A 15,201-nucleotide genomic window follows, 5' to 3' on the forward strand; every position below is an offset into this window, starting at 1 on the left:
ACATGACATGCTTCTCTCCTAACCTCCTGGGTAGCATCAGGAGGTAGTTTAAAAGCACCCTAATTGACAGAACTAATAAAATCTATAATTAATAACACCTGGGCATCAGTGCAAAATTTAAACCTTTCCCTAGCACAGATACTGCTGTGTTGTCAAAAGCTGTCTCCATGAGACTGATCACAGAACATCAACATAGGATCCAATATTAGACTGCATATTACAGAAATGTTCAAACTTTGCCTAATGCTAGGCAACTACAGAAATTTGGCGAAGTTTGAATATTTGTGTAATGCAGGTGTCTATCATATTTCTTGAAGTTGTGGTCACACATTGAGGATCTAAGATAACCACTAATGTTGAACATAAGCGTCATACACTGTTACAACAGCTGAGGAAATCTACTATTGCAGAACATTGCCCTTGGTACCAGTCATCCTATGGAATATAATGACATGGGAACTCTGACACACAGCTATTGGGATAGAGTTATTAAGGAAGCAGTTTAATTTATAGTAGTAAGTGACGGTTAGAGATGGAGGTTCTTGGCTTAAATTATGCTCCTTCCCTGGTCAGACCACAGAGTGACAAAGTAATGGTATCTCAACCATGGGATGTTAATATTCACCATTGACAATTTCTGACATTGGTCATCCTTGGCTGTGTGGTGATATTAGTGTTTACACTCTTACCCCCCCCCCCCCCCCCCTCTCTCTCTCTCTCTCTCTCTTGTGTGTGTGTGTGTGTGTGTGTGTGTGTGTGTGTGTGTGTGTGTGTGTGTGATATATTCCTGCATATGCTCTGCATACCAAGGTTTTAAATTTCCTTACACAGCAGCCTCTCATCATATTTTTGCCTTGAAAATGAAAGGGTGTGCACCTATTAAAATATTGGCAGTCGTCAAAGAAATCACTCAATGATGCATTCCCATAAGTTATTTGTTCACTGAAGCTGATGATAAAGGTGACCTTATGAAATCAGAATAATATGAAGGGCTTTCTGATGTAACAAGGGAAAGCGTGAGGGAAATGGTGGAGACAAGTAAAAATTTCTTACTTTCCTCTCATGGCATGTTATAAAAGCAGCTTAGAGGAGCTCTGGCTTACCCCTGCCACATCATGCATAGGGAACACTTCTTCCAGACATTTTATATCCTTTCATCCTGTTACTATTATAGAAAACACTTGTTGATTTCTAATTCAAGCTTTTGAATTAATGTAAAAGTGTACTTCTCATTCTCAGCAAGATTCTATTTTGCATTCTTAACGTGAATCTAGTTTCTTATGTACTATGCTATTTCCCTGAATGCAGCTACACACAATATGTAAGAATCGGTCAGGGTTCAATTGTTCTACTATTTACTGCCTCCAGCAAGTGTCTGGATGGATCCAGCAGTAATTCCATCGCATATCTCCTTCCTCATCATTGTCTTACTGAGATCATAAGTCTCTAGTAATATTTATGTTGATGGAATGTCTTTTCCTTCTTTCCTTTCTACATCAGCTTCTTGTTTTGATGCTGATTTTAGTGTATTAGTAATATTACAACAGAATCACTGATGAAGATATAGTCCCATCAGTCTGGACAACTAGTGTCACATTGCCAATCTGGAAGGGAGAAGGTGATGTGACAAAATGCTCGCAGTATCAACCAATTCGACTGCTGCCTTGAAGATCTTTGAGCATGCTATAGACTCCAAGCTCCACACAGTTGTTTCTATCACCCCAAATCAATGTGGGTTTATCAAAGGAAGTGTAACCACAGATGCCATTCATGCCACTCGATCACTTATTGAGAAACACCTTGAGAAGAACAATGATTTTCGTATGTCAGTCCTAGATTTGGAAAAGGCCTTCAGCCATGTCCCGCATCAGCTTATTTGGCATGCATTACGATCTCAAAATGTCCCTGAAACCTATGTCTGATGGGTCTAACTGCTGTATCAAAATGTCTCAGCAATGTCCAAAGTGCACTGGGAACATCACTTCCTTTTACTATCAGTGTCAGAGTACATCAATGTTCAGCACTGTCACTCCTGCTGTTTATCCTCTGCATGGACACTGAGACATAAGACCTACAGTCACCCCATCCTTGGTCACTCCTATATGCTGATGATGTTTTACTGGCAGGCATGAAGATCTCCAGGGAAAGATGCAGCAATGCAATCAGTGACTTGCCAAACTCGGCCTGCAACTGAATGTCAAGAAGACAGAATACATGGAGTGTAGTATTCAAGCCGATGGGACCATCAGAGTCAGTGGAGATGACCTGAAGAAAGTGGAGCAATTCAAATATCTTGGCTTGCTCACATCAAAGTTACCGGATGTCCATGCCCATGTTAACACAGCCTGAATGAAATGGTGCCAGGTGACTGGCATCCTGTGTGCTTGTCTTATGTCTTTAAGCCTCAATAGAACTGTAGTATACCCAGTCGCACTTTATGGGTCGGAGTGTTGGCCAATGACGATGAAGCACGAGCAGGCTCTCCATGTGATGTAAATGTGTGTGCTCTGATGGTCCCCTGGGCTTATCTAATTTGACCATGCAACAAACATCGACATTCGACGGTAACTTGGCCATGCCCATGTTAACACAGCCTGAATGAAATGGTGCCAGGTGACTGGCATCCTGTGTGCTTGTCTTATGTCTTTAAGCCTCAATAGAACTGTAGTATACCCAGTTGCACTTTATGGGTCGAAGTGTTGGCCAATGACGATGAAGCACGAGCAGGCTCTCCATGTGATGTAAATGTGTGTGCTCTGATGGTCCCCTGGGCTTATCTAATTTGACCATGCAACAAACATCGACATTCGACGGTAACTTGGAGTTGCACCGATCTCAGACTGACTATGAGAAAGCAATTTAAGATGGTACTGACACCTCGTGCACTAAATCAGACTCAGTGGCAAGAACAGCTATGCATTTGGACATGTGGCAGACCCAAGACATGATGGGCAGACAATATCAAGAAGGATGTGGTGGAATTCGTCAATGCCACCTATGACGATGCCCTTGACAGACCAAAATGGGGCCCTGCTAAGAAAAAGCGTAATATTGCAAATTAGATCTTTCATTAAAATTTTTTGAGTGCCACTCTGAACAGGTCTTGGTTGCAAAAGACAAGAAGGAATGTTGATGCCTTCATGTAATCACTAATTCTGTCATAGTTGCGATAATTTATTGTTGTTGAGTGTAAAATTACTTTCTTCATTTAACAGTCATAGAAAATCTGTGTATTTACAGGACTTAACCCCAGTCTTCACAAGTTTCATCCCCGTCGAGAGCAAGACATTCTGAAGTGGGACTTCATATCCCGATCAATTTATTCAGATACTAACAACAATCCACGAAGACGCATTGAAACTCCACTACGGGAAGGCCTGGAGGATGTTGTACGAGAGGTAAATAATAATTTGGACACATGCCTAAGTAACAAAATAATATATGTAAAAAATGGAGAAACCAGTTGGTACAAAATAATAATTCGAGTGACTCCTTTCCTGTTTTTCGCAATATCTGAGGTAATACTGAAAAAATGCAAATTGTGCAATAGATCTTAAAAAGTGTGAACAGGAAGGAGGAGGAGATTGATAAGAATGTGTTAATGAATGTTACTAGAAAGAAACTGAAGCCTTACATTGAAAAAAGTAGGAGAGATAACATAGCAAAATGGAGCTGGTGAAGGGAGAATGGGAAAAAAGGGCGTGGGGGGGGGGGGGGGGAAGCAGAAATGAGAAACTAATATGTTTTGGTTGTGGGGTTCTACATGTCATAATTTATTACTAATACTGGGGGAAGGCACAAACTGCTAGTGGGGAGCAAATACCTGGATAAGATCAGAGCAGGAGACTATACAGGGTGTCTCAGGTAGAATGGTCAATATTCAGGGATATGACACAAACAGTCATTCAGAGTGAAACAGTCTAGTAAAAATGGGCTCTAAAATGCTTGCATTAAGAGCTAGGAGCATCTCTTCATCTCTGCTACTGTGGAACACATCTCTTCTACTGAATAAGTGCTCATAGCTCTTAAGCTATGCATTTTAGAGCCCATCTTTATTACACAATTTTTTGTTGTTTCGGCTCATACTACCTCTTCCCAAAATAGGAAAGCAAAGAGCTTGCAGCAGAAGAGATTTGTCTCACACAATTGGAAGTGGAGGAGTGCTTACAGCTCTATGGTATGCATTTTAGAACCCATGTTTACTAGACATTTTGGTTTCAAATGATCATTAGTGTCACGTCCATGAATACTGACCATTTTTTCTGTAACACCCTCTATTGTATGGAGAGCGTAAGATGATCAGTTAATGTAGAATAGAGAAAAGTATAGATTATACAGACATGTGAAAGGTAAGTTGTATGTGCAAATCGATAAACATGGAGTTTAAAGTTAAGATATGGACACTGAAATGTAAGAAATGATATCCATATGAGAATATGAATATTCTGTGAAAGGTACAATATATCTGATGTTCTTATAGTGAAATTACTTTCTTAAGTGATTCTACTTTTGACTTTTATTTATTTACTTACTTTATTGATTCACATGGAGACCTGTTTGCTGGATCCAAACATTAAAATTGTAACAATTTAATTAGTGCATGTTGTTGAAGATCGTGTTGCTTGCTGTATTCACGTACTGAGAATGCAAAACCATTGTGAATGAGTATTAGGTCCAACTGCGATGGAGAGTTGTACTTTTCTTATATCTCTCAATGTGGCAATCAGGCTTCACCATGTGTCTGCATCATGTAAATCCTCATGTTGTCCCGGAATTCTAATGGGGAACTGGTATTTTTGCATCCAACTTGTTGCAATAAACTAATGTACCAATATCTCATCTCTACAGAAGCTGGGATAAGGTACAACAACAACAGTAATTTCGGGAAGCAAAAAAATAAATAAAAACAAGGAAAGGTGATCACTCAGCTATAGCTGACAGATGTCTGGCATATACACACACATAACAAAACAAAGACACTACACAAGGAAAAGAACAGTAGCTTGAAACCTAGTTAAGTGCTCTCTCTCTCTCTCTCTCTCTCTCTCTCTCTCTCTCTCTCTCTCTCTCTCTCACACACACACACACACACACACACACACACACAAGTAACTGCACCACAGCTGTAGATGGGTATGTTTGGGTGACTGTGTGAGTGTGTGTACTTATAAAAAAATAAGAACAGTAAATTGAAAGTTAGTAACATTTCTGTAATATTATTTGTGTCTATGTACCTCACATCAGTCAGTTACAGATGAGTGGTTGCTGTTTCTTATTTTTGTTTGATGTTTCCAATCTGAGATTAACTTTAACCTGTTCATTACGTAACAGCATTAAATAAGCCACATGTACCCCATGTGTCGTGAACTTTGCGAACATCTTTGGAAACTTAGCTAGTTTTGTTTGGGTATTGATTTGATGAATCTGGAATTCTTAAGCTGAGGACTAGTGAGTGTTACCAGTTTCTAGATGTGCTTCAGAGATCAGTACACTGTGACAGTGGAATGTTGGGATTTGTAAAAACTGGGGATCTTGCCTTAGCTGCATGGACTATGAGGATGATGCAAACTTATATAGATATAAAATCCAAAGTCATAAGATGTGCTTAGATGGTGGTACGGTGAATGGCTGTTGACATGAACCTCTGGGGCACCTGCTGCACAACAGTTATCGTAGACTTACAAGGCAAATGAGACTTTCTCCTATGTGGACTGTATAAATCCCTAGCTTTTCCTGGGAACAAAATTGTTTACAGTTTACAAACAAAAACACTTTCAGCACAATGGGTTGTACTATCAGGAGTAAAACAACCCAGCAAACACATGAGCTTAGGTACCTAATCCTCCTGACTATCCTTCCTTAAGTAATAGTATCAGATCATTTATATCAGGACAGAATGTGTTTGTAGTTATAAATCATGAAGAAGAATACTTTCATAAAGACTCTTCATTCTTAAATAAGGCTTAGAAGCTTTGGCTGGTACAATGAAATTAGTCAAGTGACTAAGAAATGGCCACTCTTTTGGTTGAGGTAACAACAGTTCATCCGCAAATTAAATTTGGGGTGAACCAGTTATAACTGGCAAGCACATTCCACTTAATTCCAGTAGAACTGTTATGATAGGCCAGGATATAATAGACACTGATGCAGTAGGCCTTCAGAAAGAATGTGAAAAAACAAATTAAGCAACAAATGCGGAAACTGAAACCAATCTTAATGTACAAATTATAACTTGCGATTTAAGCCAATTCAGGCAGCTACTGAGATCATCCCCCCATGAACCATGGACCTTGCCGTTGGTGGGGAGGCTTGCGTGCCTCAGCGATACAGATAGCCGTACCGTAGGTGCAACCACAACGGAGGGGTATCTGTTGAGAGGCCAGACAAACGTGTGGTTCCTGAAGAGGGGCAGCAGCCTTTTCAGTAGTTGCAAGGGCAACAGTCTGGATGATTGACTGATCTGGCCTTGTAACAATAACCAAAACGGCCTTGCTGTGCTGGTACTGCAAACGGCTGAAAGCAAGGGGAAACTACAGCCGTAATTTTTCCCGAGGGCATGCAGCTTTACTGTATGATTACATGATGATGGCGTCCTCTTGGGTAAAATATTCCGGAGGTAAAATAGTCCCCCATTCGGATCTCCGGGTGGGGAATACTCAAGAGGATGTCGTTATCAGGAGAAAGAAAACTGGCGTTCTACGGATCGGAGCGTGGAATGTCAGATCCCTTAATCGGGCAGGTAGGTTAGAAAATTTAAAAAGGGAAATGGATAGGTTGAAGTTAGATATAGTGGGAATTAGTGAAGTTCGGTGGCAGGAGGAACAAGACTTCTGGTCAGGTGACTACAGGGTTATAAACACAAAATCAAATAGGGGTAATGCAGGAGTAGGTTTAATAATGAATAGGAAAATAGGAATGCGGGTAAGCTACTACAAACAGCATAGTGAACGCATTATTGTGGCCAAGATAGATACGAAGCCCACGCCTACTACAGTAGCACAAGTTTATATGCCAACTAGCTCTGCAGATGATGAAGAAATTGAAGAAATGTATGATGAAATAAAAGAAATTATTCAGATTGTGAAGGGAGACGAAAATTTAATAGTCATGGGTGACTGGAATTCGAGTGTAGGAAAAGGGAGAGAAGGAAACGTAGTAGGTGAATATGGATTGGGGGACAGAAATGAAAGAGGAAGCCGCCTGGTCGAATTTTGCACAGAGCACAACATAATCATAACTAACACTTGGTTTAAGAATCATGAAAGAAGGTTGTATACATGGAAGAACCCTGGAGATACTAAAAGGTATCAGATAGATTATATAATGGTAAGACAGAGATTTAGGAACCAGGTTTTAAATTGTAAGACATTTCCAGGGGCAGATGTGGACTCTGACCACAATCTATTGGTTATGACCTGTAGATTAAAACTGAAGAAACTGCAAAAAGGTGGGAAATTAAGGAGATGGGACCTGGATAAACTAAAAGAACCAGAGGTTGTACAGAAATTCAGGGAGAGCATAAGGGAGCAATTGACAGGAATGGGGGAAATAAATACAGTAGAAGAAGAATGGGTAGCTTTGAGGAATGAAGTAGTGAAGGCAGCAGAGGATCAAGTAGGTAAAAAGACTAGGGCTAGTAGAAATCCTTGGGTAACAGAAGAAATATTGAATTTAATTGATGAAAGGAGAAAATATAAAAATGCAGTAAGTGAAACAGGCAAAAAGGAATACAAACGTCTCAAAAATGAGATCGACAGGAAGTGCAAAATGGCTAAGCAGGGATGGCTAGAGGACAAATGTAAGGATGTAGAGGCCTATCTCACTAGGGGTAAGATAGATACCGCCTACAGGAAAATTAAAGAGACCTTTGGAGATAAGAGAACGACTTGTATGAATATCAAGAGCTCAGATGGAAACCCAGTTCTAAGCAAAGAAGGGAAAGCTGAAAGGTGGAAGGTGTATATAGAGGGTCTATACAAGGGCGATGTACTTGAGGACAATATTATGGAAATGGAAGAGGATGTAGATGAAGATGAAATGGGAGATATGATACTGTGTGAAGAGTTTGACAGAGCACTGAAAGACCTGAGTCGAAACAAGGCCCCCGGAGTAGACAATATTCCATTGGAACTACTGACGGCCGTGGGAGAGCCAGTCCTGACAAAACTCTACCATCTGGTGAGCAAGATGTATGAAACAGGCGAAATACCCTCAGACTTCAAGAAGAATATAATAATTCCAATCCCAAAGAAAGCAGGTGTTGACAGATGTGAAAATTACCGAACTATCAGCTTAATAAGTCACAGCTGCAAAATACTAACACGAATTCTTTACAGACGAATGGAAAAACTAGCAGAAGCCAACCTCGGGGAAGATCAGTTTGGATTCCGTAGAAACACTGGAAAACGTGAGGCAATACTGACCTTACGACTTATCTTAGAAGAAAGATTAAGGAAAGGCAAACGTACGTTTCTAGCATTTGTAGACTTAGAGAAAGCTTTTGACAATGTTGACTGGAATACTCTCTTTCAAATTCTAAAGGTGGCAGGGGTAAAATACAGGTAGCGAAAGGCTATTTACAATTTGTACAGAAACCAGATGGCAGTTATAAGAGTCGAGGGACAGGAAAGGGAAGCAGTGGTTGGGAAGGGAGTAAGACAGGGTTGTAGCCTCTCCCCGATGTTGTTCAATCTGTATATTGAGCAAGCAGTAAAGGAAACAAAAGAAAAATTCGGAGTAGGTATTAAAATTCATGGAGAAGAAATGAAAACTTTGAGGTTCGCCGATGACATTGTAATTCTGTCAGACAGCAAAGGACTTGGAAGAGCAGTTGAATGGAATGGACAGTGTCTTGAAAGGAGGATATAAGATGAACATCAACAAAAGCAAAACAAGGATAATGGAATGTAGTCTAATTAAGTCGGGTGATGCTGAGGGAATTAGATTAGGAAATGAGGCACTTAAAGTAGTAAAGGAGTTTTGCTATTTGGGGAGCAAAATAACTGATGATGGTCGAAGTAGAGAGGATATAAAATGTAGGCTGGCAATGGCAAGGAAAGCGTTTCTGAAGAAGAGAAATTTGTTAACATCGAGTATAGATTTAAGTGTCAGGAAGTCATTTCTGAAAGTATTCGTATGGAGTGTAGCCATGTATGGAAGTGAAACATGGACGATAACCAGTTTGGACAAGAAGAGAATAGAAGCTTTCGAAATGTGGTGCTACAGAAGAATGCTGAAGATTAGATGGGTAGATCACATAACTAATGAGGAAGTATTGAATAGGATTGGGGAGAAGAGAAGTTTGTGGCACAACTTGACCAGAAGAAGGGATCGGTTGGCACAACTTGACCAGAAGAAGGGATCGGTTGGTAGGACATGTTCTGAGGCATGAAGGGATCACCAATTTAGTATTGGAGGGCAGCGTGGAGGGTAAAAATCGTAGAGGGAGACCAAGAGATGAATACACTAAGCAGATTCAGAAGGATGTAGGTTGCAGTAGGTACTGGGAGATGAAAAAGCTTGCACAGGATAGAGTAGCATGGAGAGCTGCATCAAACCAGTCTCAGGACTGAAGACCACAACAACAACAACTGAGATCATGATCACAAAAAAAGAAGATAGCATAGATAATGTATCCATAAGGATAGCCACAATAAATCATGACTAAGAAAGAAGTACAAAAGAAAAGAAACTCCATTCCCTAGAGATAGTGACATAGAGATTTTAGTACTGAAACCAACAAGAACAACAAGAAAAGGTGAAGGAGAAGCCTCTTTGAAGATGACATCCTAATTCATTCAAATTTGAGTGCTTTCAAGACCCATATAGAGTAAATAAAAACCCTAGTACAGGCAAAACCAATGTGCAAGAGGTATATTACAAGCCCTCTTGGTTGCCTGTGCTAAGAGTGTGGTAGTTCTAAAGAAATGATGACCTCAGTGGTGAAAGGATTACAGCCAGAGTCACTGTGTTTATCACTAACTTGTGTTATGCTTTACCCATTTCCATTCACAGTAAACTATGGCCTAAAGCTGCTGCCTACATGTTTCTCAGATGCAGTAGCAGTGTTGTGTGTCTATTTACTCCCTCTCAAACATGTTAACAGTGAAGTCCTCGAAGATCTCATTTATGAACTCCCTCTCCCTCCCATCTGGCATTTCTCTTTCCTTGAGATGACAATATGCTATTCATAAGCAGCTACTCCAACACTTATTTAAAGGTTTGGGTATTTCAGGATTTACTTTTATCAGAAAATATGTATAAGCTAATTAGGATAAAATGACAAAATTTTAGCACTCCAATTAAGTCATCCTTTGTCACAGTCCTCTCAGTATCCACCAGAGTCCTTGTAAATGCAGCTTTATGGGAAATGATGAATGACTATTATTCTAGTGGCCACTTCACTATCTTGATACCTGTTGCAGGTAGAGCAGTATCCACATGATGGCCACAAACATATACCGTTAATAGAGAAAGGCCCCTTCAATTTGTATCAAGAAGATCTGATCAGTATGTTTTGGAGGTTTGGGGATGGAGGGTAGAGAAAGAGGTAGGATGTAACTCTCAGTGGTGGCAGGATATGATTTTAGATAATCATAACCTTCAAAGAAAAGTTGACACCTATTCCAGGCCTGGGCATTATTATGTTTCAAAAGATCATCCTCTTTTGTTGTTTTTGAGATTGGTCAGTATAAGAGCTGCCTAAGATGACACTGGAATCTGCTTTTTTTTTTATTAGGTGGAATAATTGTGAGAAAAGAAATTATGATGGGATGGTGTATCTGCATTCTTACAATAGGTAGGTCCCTCTTATCCTGGGGTACGAGTGACCTGCCACTTCTTTCTAATCTTCCCCAACCAATCTCTGTTTACTCCCTGATGAAGGAACTAATAGTTCCAAAAGGTAGAATTAGTGTTTTCACTTTTAAATGTGTACTGAAATGTTGCACCCTTGAGGTAAGTATTGTGGAGCCATGATGTCGCTTTGTAATTTCAACCCCCGAGTGGGCGTGCATGTGCATAAAGTGTGCCATTCACAAGTAACATTGTCTTTCACCATTCCATTGTTGTTTTACAATTGTGACTCATACCTATTCCTTCATTAATGCTTCAGCTAATACAGAACTAAGTTGTACTGTTAAATGTCCAAGTGAGCAGCAGTAATGTAAAACAAACAGTGAGCTTGGTGCTAGAAAATTACCCAGATTCTGAGTTAATGGCACAATCTCACAATGCAGCAGTTGTCTCAATGATAATAAGGAACTGAATAAGTGGTTGGCTGGGATCTGATACAGCTGCGCTCTTTAATGCTTTGAGGGGGCCATTACTGTGAGTGAAGGCTTTTAGGTGGCAACGGAGTGATATAATGAAAGTTTATTTTGTTATTGTTTAATTAAACAGTGATTTACCTCATATAATGCAAGTTAATTTTATCATTGTTTGAATATAAGATTAAACTGTGATTTTGCTCATACATGTTTACCTTGGTAACATAAAGACAGTTATTTTTTACATATGTATAGAGTACACAATACACCGGTACGTGTTAAAAAAAGACGGCGTGCCCACTCAAGGGTTAAAGTGCAAATATTGCTTGTTGTTGGTGGGTCTGATGTTTACTGGCACATAAATGTCATCATTGGATCAGTAGTGGGAAAGAGGATATGAAGTTCTTATCGTACCATGTGAATCTTCTCTCTACAAAATTCAGCATTTCAGTGTCAGGATGGGTCTGCATTATGAAGATACTGATGATGAAAAAGAAGCAGCAAAAGTGTATGAAACTTATGTAAATTAAAAGCCAAATACTTGTTGCAGAGGCAGTTTCCATCTCTAGTGCTTGGTAGTGCTGCTGTAAACAAATTGAGAAGAGTAGTGGAACAGACATTCAGGTTTTTTTCAGTTATTCCACACATCACACTCCATGGAATTGTACTGGGTGTGTTGGTTTACACAGTTTTTGGCCATTGGTAGAAAGGTTATCAGTGATCACATTAATTTCAGAAGTACTCAAAAAATTTGCAAGCTTAATCAGTTATAATATGTATGTGCACCCAGATCACTTTCTCCTTTATTATGGACATTATGTCAGCAGTGAGTGTGAAGTATTTGCTATTTGTGTGACACTCAGGTCAGAGGTACTGTAGGACCATGGAATATGTTAGAGGGTCAGTTCACATATGAGCAGATCAACAGAAAAATCTCAAACACACACACACACACACACACACACACACACACACACACACACACAAAAACCACCCCTCTGTTGATCTGCTCAGATGTGAACTGACCCTATAATATATTTGCATGGTCCTACAATCCCTCTACCTCAGTGTCCCACTTGCACAGGCTGTTCCAAGTCAGCCCCATGGAGCATCGGCACCTGTTGGTGTGGTGATGACAATAAGTTCTAGAAGCAACCCTTTGCCATTTTCGTCACGCTGGGAAGAACAGTTTGTTGAGAAAGACGGAGTGCCTCACTGTCTTGTTTATCATAAAGTTCTGAATATGATGCACAAGTATAATATACGGTGTCACAACATGTCCCTTATGCAGAAGTATAATATACGGTGGCACAACATGTCTCTTCACTCAACGTAGTACGATGAGCTGGACAGTAATGCAATAAAGTAACTCATTGTCACACTGAAGGGTGAAGTTAAGTAACAGGTAAATCTGAAGCTAAATAAATACACACAACAAATGAATACATACTTCTTCTCTGCAACCTGTATATGTATTGTTTTCATGTATTATGTCTGTGTTCTGCAACTATTGTAATTGCTGACGTTGATGAAGATTCAACTGATGCAGCGCTTTGAGAAAGCTACAAAAGTTGCACACATCACTGCAACAACTGGAACACCATTCTCAATGGGTCTCCTAGTGAAATCACACCTGCACACTTCTGTTTAGTGTCACACCTGCACACTTCTGTTTAGTGCTTAGTGCCAGTAGACAGTATGAAATTTGAAGGCATTTGCCTCTCGAAGCAAACGGTATCTCATCAGATCCACAATATAAGCATGAATTTGGAAACTGTCACAGACATTGCTCAGCTTGCAATATTTGTGAGGGGCATTAATTCGGAATGACAAATTTGAGGTTGTCTGTGAGTCTGTAGAAAATGTGCTTGCCATGGGACAGGCTCTGTTCTTTGGCAACAGATGGTGCACCATGAATGGTTGGGAGCCAGCCAGGCATCAAGCATACACTGTTTTGTGCACCAGGAAGCCCTTTGTATGAAATGTGCTGACATAATGATGAAGTGTGTAAGTTTGGTAATGCACTGTGGTGTCAACCACCAATGGTTCAGAGGCTTTTTGCATGACCTGCAGCCTATGATGATACTCATTATCACTGCACAATATGGTGGCTTAGCAGAGGCAAAGTTCTCGATGTATTTTTCGCAATTTGGAAAGAAACTTTTTTTGAGTGTTTTTCATCCCTTCAATTGCCTGAAGAAATAAGTTTTGATGATTACCAACAAATTATTGTACAGCTTCATCAAAGTTTTGAGGTGAGGTTTCAGGGCATGCAATGCTTACGAAATGATTTAAAGCTGTTTACCATTCCATTTTCAGTTGTATCAGATACTGTTTCTTCAGAAATGCAACTAGAACTAATATATTTCCAAAACAACACACTGCTCAAGGATGCGAGCATTAAATGTGATCATAAAGAGCTGTTTAGTGAATTTCTATTTTATTTGTTGAGAGTTGCCTTGCTGATGGTGATAAATTCTATATAAGCAAGCAAGGGATATAATTTGCAGTATATACCGTTCCTTCAAGCAGAAAGCACGTGCATGCGTGTACCACAACTGTTGCTTGAGATCGTCAAGAATGACATCCCTGTCCGTGCCTCGACATGCACAAACAGCCATCGTTCATGGACCTGATTATAGTACTAAATACTTCACCTACACTACTGACATAATGTACATAATAAAGGAGAATGATTTGTGAGCATGCACTTATTGTCATTGATTCAGACTGTCACTTTTCAAGTACTTCTGCAAGTAATATGATCACTGAAAACATTTGTCAGAACAGATGGCCAAAAATTGTCAAAACTAACTCACCTGGTACAGTTCCACAGAGTGTGATGTGTTGCATAACAGAAGAAACCTGAATGTTTGTTTTATTACTCTACTCACTTTGTCTACAGCAGCACCACTAAGCACTGGTGATGAAAACTGCCTCTCCAACAAATGTGTGTGTGTGTGTGTGTGTGTGTGTGTGTGTGTGTGTGTGTGTGTGTGTGTGTGTGTGTGTGTGCGCGTGCGTGCGTGTGTGTTTTTTTTGAGGGGGGGGGGGGGGGGGTTACATGTACTTGTGCATGTGTGTATTAAATTGCTATATCACTCAGCGGTGGGCAAGAATTGCTTCCTCATCAGAAAGTAAAAGTACTTGATCACACTGAAGGAAGCTGCTATTATCTTATTATTACTTTCTTACTGATGTGTATTGCAAATATTTCAGGTGATGGATATGATAAACATGTTCTCAAAGCAGCGAGGCAGAGTTATAGAGTATCGAGAGATTCTTTATGGCTACCACAGAGTCAATCCCATGTATGGTGCAGATTACATTCTTGATTTGTTGATGGTATACAAGAAATATCGTGGACGTAAAATGACAGTACCTGTGAGAAGGCATGTTTATCTCCAGCAACAATTTACAGGTTTGAATTTTTTAAAACTATTACACATTATTGCTACAGAAAAAAATTTTTGGACATTGGAAGGTTAGGAATATTATTTGTTTACTACTAGGAATGATATTCAGAACTAAAATTGACCATTTAAATTTTATGATAATCTTACATTGTGAAATACTTTCTGCAGTCTACAACATCATTACTTCCCTTGCCCTATGCAAGACTTGTCTCATACATAACTGCCTACTCCAGTCATAGGACCAGACCTGAAAGCAGCCATGTATTCTACCAACTTCGCTGCAACCATGGTGCACAATACGTGGGCATGGCCACTAACAAGCTCTCTGTCCATATGCATGACCACCACCAGACATTGGCCAAGAGACAGCTGGACTATCTAGTTTGCTAAGCATACCAAGCAACACAGTGTAATTGATTTCAATGAGTACTATACAGATCTTGCCACATGATTGCTGTCCATCATCACCAGGTTTTCTGAAATGCAGTGGTGGGAAGTCTCCCTGCAACAGAGCCTTC

The 15,201-nt window shown here is 39.9% G+C and overlaps 1 protein-coding gene across 1 annotated transcript in view; it reads left to right on the forward strand.

The window, feature by feature from the left end:
- The window catches only part of LOC124709138 (chondroitin sulfate synthase 1), a 310,662-nt gene that overhangs the window by 290,766 nt on the left and 4,695 nt on the right, over positions 1–15,201 (forward strand). Inside the window, exons 6-7 of the mRNA XM_047240807.1 lie at positions 3,241–3,398; positions 14,487–14,688. Coding sequence (XP_047096763.1) covers positions 3,241–3,398; positions 14,487–14,688 — 360 coding nt within the window. The remainder of the gene's footprint in view (positions 1–3,240; positions 3,399–14,486; positions 14,689–15,201) is intronic.

This window comes from Schistocerca piceifrons, chromosome 7 (assembly GCF_021461385.2).
Source record: "Schistocerca piceifrons isolate TAMUIC-IGC-003096 chromosome 7, iqSchPice1.1, whole genome shotgun sequence".
Classification (NCBI taxonomy): domain Eukaryota; kingdom Metazoa; phylum Arthropoda; class Insecta; order Orthoptera; family Acrididae; genus Schistocerca; species Schistocerca piceifrons.